Source organism: Zalophus californianus, chromosome 11 (assembly GCF_009762305.2).
Source record: "Zalophus californianus isolate mZalCal1 chromosome 11, mZalCal1.pri.v2, whole genome shotgun sequence".
Taxonomy (NCBI): Eukaryota; Metazoa; Chordata; class Mammalia; order Carnivora; family Otariidae; genus Zalophus; species Zalophus californianus.
The window spans coordinates 108,260,868-108,265,844 of NC_045605.1; the positions used below are offsets into that span (position 1 = coordinate 108,260,868).

The 4,977-nt window shown below is 58.3% G+C and overlaps 1 protein-coding gene across 1 annotated transcript; it reads left to right on the forward strand.

Moving 5' to 3' along the window:
- The first annotated feature begins 1,052 nt into the window (after nt 1–1,052).
- CABP4 (calcium binding protein 4) lies at nt 1,053–4,077 on the forward strand. The gene is made up of 6 exons (XM_027580804.2): nt 1,053–1,427; nt 1,814–1,844; nt 1,927–2,070; nt 3,122–3,231; nt 3,569–3,716; nt 3,828–4,077. Exons 1-6 carry the CDS (start codon nt 1,053–1,055, stop codon nt 3,854–3,856), a joined length of 837 nt encoding a protein of 278 aa, XP_027436605.1. The 3' UTR covers nt 3,857–4,077.
- Nucleotides 4,078–4,977: the final 900 nt, after the last annotated feature.

Genomic DNA, 4,977 nt, shown 5'->3' on the forward strand with positions numbered 1-4,977 from the left:
GCTCTCCTCTCCCCTAGGGCTCTTCCTCAGGCAGACCCCGTTCTGCAAGCTCCAGCCTCTGCTGGCTCAGAGCCCTGGGCTCCCCTGAGCCCCAGCGGGTGAGGCCTGGCTTACCTGTGAGGTGCGGGCTGCTGGCCGGAAGGAGCAGGGCGTGCCTGGCTGCACAGTGGTCCAGCCATCTGCAGGGCCCCACGCCGGCGGGGCCTGCTGCCTGGTGCCTGGCGGCGCTAAGGCGGCGGGCCTGAAACCCAAGCTGAGAAGACATCAATCATTCATGGGGCTGCTCGCTGGGAAACCCTAACCCCGGCTTAGCAGAGCCGAGTGACCAGCCAGGCCACCCCATCCCTGGCAGAGCCAGATGGCTAAAACTTTCTCACCCTGGCCCTGCTGCCTCCGGGCAGACGCTGGGTACTGCCCCCCCCCCCCAACCATGGTCCACCTCCTCTGATATCTCCCCCATGTCCCTCACTTTGGCGTCAAGGCCTCTGTGATCTGGCCTCGCTTCCTCAATTTCACACACCCTCCGCTCCGGCCGCGATGTCCCCCCATGAGGGGCTGCGGTGGGCAACTCGTCATATCCTCTCCCACCTCCCAGCTTTTGCCCGCACTCTGCCTCCTGACATGACTTCCCTTGTCCTCTCTTAGCTGAGTCCTGCCCATGTCATGCAACTGGAGTTGGGGACTGGAGTCGAGAACAAAGCGTTCCTGACTCTTCAGCAATATGGTCCCCGTTTTATAGACAAGGCGACTGAGAGGTGAAAGTGCTGAGCCTCCCAGCTCATGAGTGGCAGAGCCAGAGTCCGATGCCCCTTGTGACCCTGTGTCCTGGCACCGCTGTGGCTGAGGACAGTTCTCTTCACCATCTGGCTCTGTCCCCAGGCAGAGGGCTAGGATTAGGGCCTGGGCTGCCTGCCTCACTTACCCTAATCCCCCTCAAGTCTCATCCCAGGCCATCAGCTCTCACTGTAGGGGTGCATAAGCAGCTTTATGGTTCCCGAGAACCAAGGGTGCTCCCTGGAACTGCATCTCTGAGCCCCGTCGTCCCTCCCCACATGGCCACAGACCAGGCGAGGGGGCAGCATGGCCCAGACCAGGCCCCCGGCCCTCAGAAGCCTCCTGTGGGGGTCATGCCTTCCAGGAGTGGTGCTGAGGGCCTCCCCTTGACCAGGAAGAGGAGCAAGAAAGAGAGGGGGCTCCGAGGGTCCCGGAAAGGTGCTGGCAGTTCTCAGGAACAGACCCCCATCCCGGGCCCCGAAGCCCCAGGGAGCAGCAAGAACCCCTCTGGGACTGGAGAAGGACAAGGGGGGACGGGTCCCGCAGCCTCTGGGCCAGCCTCCCGTCGCCAGTCCCACCGGCACCGCCCCGTCCCCCAGCACGATGCTGCTCAGAAGACCTACGGGCCCCTACTCAATCGCATCTTCGGGAAGGTCAGGGGGGCCCGGGCCAGGGACGGGGGTGGGGGTGGGGCGGGGATCACACCTGTGCCCTTGGACTTAGCCCACCCTGTCCCTGGTACTCAGACCTCCTGCCACCTCTGCTTCCAGACCCAGGAGCCTGAGCCGTAGTGGCAGGGTTTCTGCGGTTTGGGGGAAGGGTTGGGGAGTGGGCAGAGCCGGACTTCAAACCCAGCATTCTGTGAGAGCTCTGCGCCCCAGGAGCAGGAAGGGGGGGTGTTCATCTCTTCTCTGGGGGCCTATGGGACTTCAGCTGCCTTCTCCTGCCCTGGTGGGACTGGCCCTGCCCAGGCCATTCTGGCCCAGGGCTGGAGGAGGAAGGATGGGCCCCAGAGACATGCTGGACTGTGCCTCTGCAGGACCGCGAGCTGGGCCCCGAGGAGCTGGATGGTGAGTGGCCCTTGCTGGTGGCAGTGGCGGGTGGGAGGTATCCCTGAGCCAGTGGCCTGGGCCTGACGTCCCTCCCCTGCAGAGCTGCAGGCCGCCTTTGAGGAGTTTGACACTGACTGTGATGGATACATCGGCTACCGGGAGCTGGGCGCCTGCATGCGGACGCTGGGCTACATGCCCACCGAGATGGAGCTCATCGAGGTCTCCCAGCACGTCAAGATGCGGAGTCAGTGGCTGACCCCCACTGCCCCAGGGCGGGGTGGGGCCCGAGTCTCTTGGCTTTGTGCCGAGGCTGGGCAGCCCTGGGCCTCTCTGAGTCTCATGGTTTGGGGGACGATGAGGGGGTGGTGGGAGGTGGCTCTGGGAGTCTGCGGGGGTGATGGTGGGAGTGTGCGACGGTTTCTAGGGCATTTTGACCATCTGACATTAGCCTTGGCAGATTCAGGGGTTGTGAAAGGTACCAGTGATCCAAGAGACCCTTGGGGCTCAGCTGAGGACCCCCTCTGTCCTGTGATACATGTGGTAAAATGCTCCCTGCTGGTACTAGGCAGCTGGCTCTCTGTCTCTGTCTCTCTGACTCCCTAGGCCCCTGAAAAGAACCTCCTGAGGCCTAATGTGACCAAACCCTGGCCTTTCCTTGTGATTAAGTGTCGGCTGGACGGGGACTTGTGATTATCATTAGCTAATTTGACAAATATCAGATTCCTTTCATTCCAGAACACCTGCATTTGCTTTTTCTATGGTTTCCAAAATGGGATGTGACTTACAATTGATGTGAACATTAAGTGCTATGCTTCTTTTCTTTCCCCCAAAACTGCTATTTGGCTATTGGTGCTTTTTACAATTAGCATCAAGGGACTACATGGGCATGCTCCTTAAAGGGTATTTATTGCTGCCAATGGGGCCCCAGCACGTAAGAGCCGCGAACTGCGACCCCAATAGCACCCAAGAGTGGGTCTTCTCATCCTCGCCCCAGGATGAGGAAGGAGGGTTCATGAGTCACCCAAGGCCATACCCCTTTGGCAGCAAAGACAGAGTTTGAATCTGGGGCTGCCTGGTTCCAAACCTTGGTCTCCTTCCCTCACACTTCAGTGCTTCACTGAGAGCACCCAAGCACCTCGCCCCGTCATTCCCATGGAGAACGGGGCTCCTGCCTCCTCCCCCCTCCCCCCAAGGGCTTGGATGCAGAGCTGGGGAGAGGCTGGTGCTTGTGACACTTGTGACATCCCTCCTCGGGCCCAGCCCTCTCCATTGCGATGCTCTGCCTGGGTCCGCAGTGGGTGGCCGCGTGGACTTCGAGGAGTTTGTGGAATTGATGAGCCCAAAGCTGAGGGAGGAGACAGCGCACATGTTGGGGGTGCGGGAGCTGCGCATCGCCTTCCAAGAGGTGTGGAGAGTGGTCGAGTCGGGTGCTGGGTGGGTGGCTGGACAACAGACTTGCTGGTCTCCCATCCAGGCCAGAGAGCCTGGGGCCTCAACCTCTGGAGGCCCACAGCCCTGGCTAGGGCCAGGGAGGGGTTGGAGAGGGTCCAGCTCACTCTCAGCTGGGGGATCCACCCAAGGAGACTTCCTGGAGCAGGGGGCCTGTGTCTAGGCCTGGGAGGAGGTGGAGGGTTTGGATGGGCAGAGGCGGGGGCATCCAGGCACAGGATGTGGCAAGATGGAGACGTGTCCAGGCAGAGCCAGCTTTGGGTGGGAGGGGCTGAGCCCTGCTGGAACCCTAGTTTGACAGGGACAGAGATGGACGGATCACAGTGGCAGAGCTGCGACAGGCAGCACCGGCTCTGCTGGGGGAGCCACTGGTGGGTCCTGAGCTGGACGAGATGCTCCGAGACGTGGACCTCAATGGGGATGGCACCGTAGACTTTGATGGTGAGTCTTCTTCCCAGACAGCCCCCACCCCTCCAGCGCCCAGGGGGAGCCCAGCATTTCCTGGGATTCCTGATCAGGACTGGCCCAAGCTCTGCCCCGTCTTTCCTCCAGAGTTTGTGATGATGCTTCTCACCCACTGAGGCTCCAGAAGGGAGAATGTGTTGCCCCTCTGGCCCCAGGTCAGCAGAGTTCATGCTGTACACCCTCCCCACGAAGCCCCAGAATGGAAGAGACCAAGCAGCTCCCAGGCTTCTTCGGACCCTTGGCAACATCTGGCTGGAAATTTGCCTTGTGATGTCACCCACCTACCTACATCCTCACCTTCCTCCCACCTGAGCTGCCTGGAGGAAACCTGCACCCAGTGGCCTATCATTCTCCAGTATGAGCAAGATTTGGATCTCTCCAGACCCTTGGGAGGTAGCAAGCTCCCTGGCACTGTAGCATTCAAAGATAGGGGAAAGGGTTGGGGGGATTGTGGTAATATGGCTATTTGGGAGGGTGGCTGGGTGCCTCCCACTACTTGTGTAAAAATGTTAAAAAGAAAAAAAAAAGCTTAACTTGAAAGAAAGCCAGGGATAACCCCCGGTACTAAAGACAAAGCAAGAACTCAGAGCTGGGTGGTGGGAGAGAGGGGACGCCATGGGGCCCTCAGCCGTGGAGAGAGGTTCGGGAGCCTGGGCTCTGACACTTATGAGTGAAAGAAGACCTGTAAGAGGCTGAGGAACAGAACATGAGCCCGAGTACCTTCCAGGGCCTCAAAGGGCTACCCTGTTCTTGAAAAGGGGATCAAAATATATTTCCACCTACTGGCCTGAGGAAGTGGCAAGGGTACAGGTGTCCAGGGCCTTGAGTGGAAAAAGCTGCCCTAAGGAACCTGAAACTCAGGCTTGCACATTAGGCAGGAAAGCTGAAGAAAGAGGGAGAAACTACTAGAAGGGCAGTCTTCAACCCAGGACCCAATGTACTTAAACAAACAACAACCCTGTCACTTCTGAAGATGAACTCATGACAAAAAATTACAAATCACGTAAGAAAACAAGTCACCATGAGGGGGACATGGCTGACACAACAAACAGGAGAATCAGCACCCCAAAATATAATAGAACAATCTGAAAGGGACCATAAAGTAAATGCAAACAAAAATGAGATAAAAGAGGGGAAAGAGATCAATATGCAGTAGCAGGATAGTATGAAACAGAACAGGAAGATTAAAAAAAAGACCCAATAGAACTTCTAAAAATAAAGGATATAGCCATTGGAA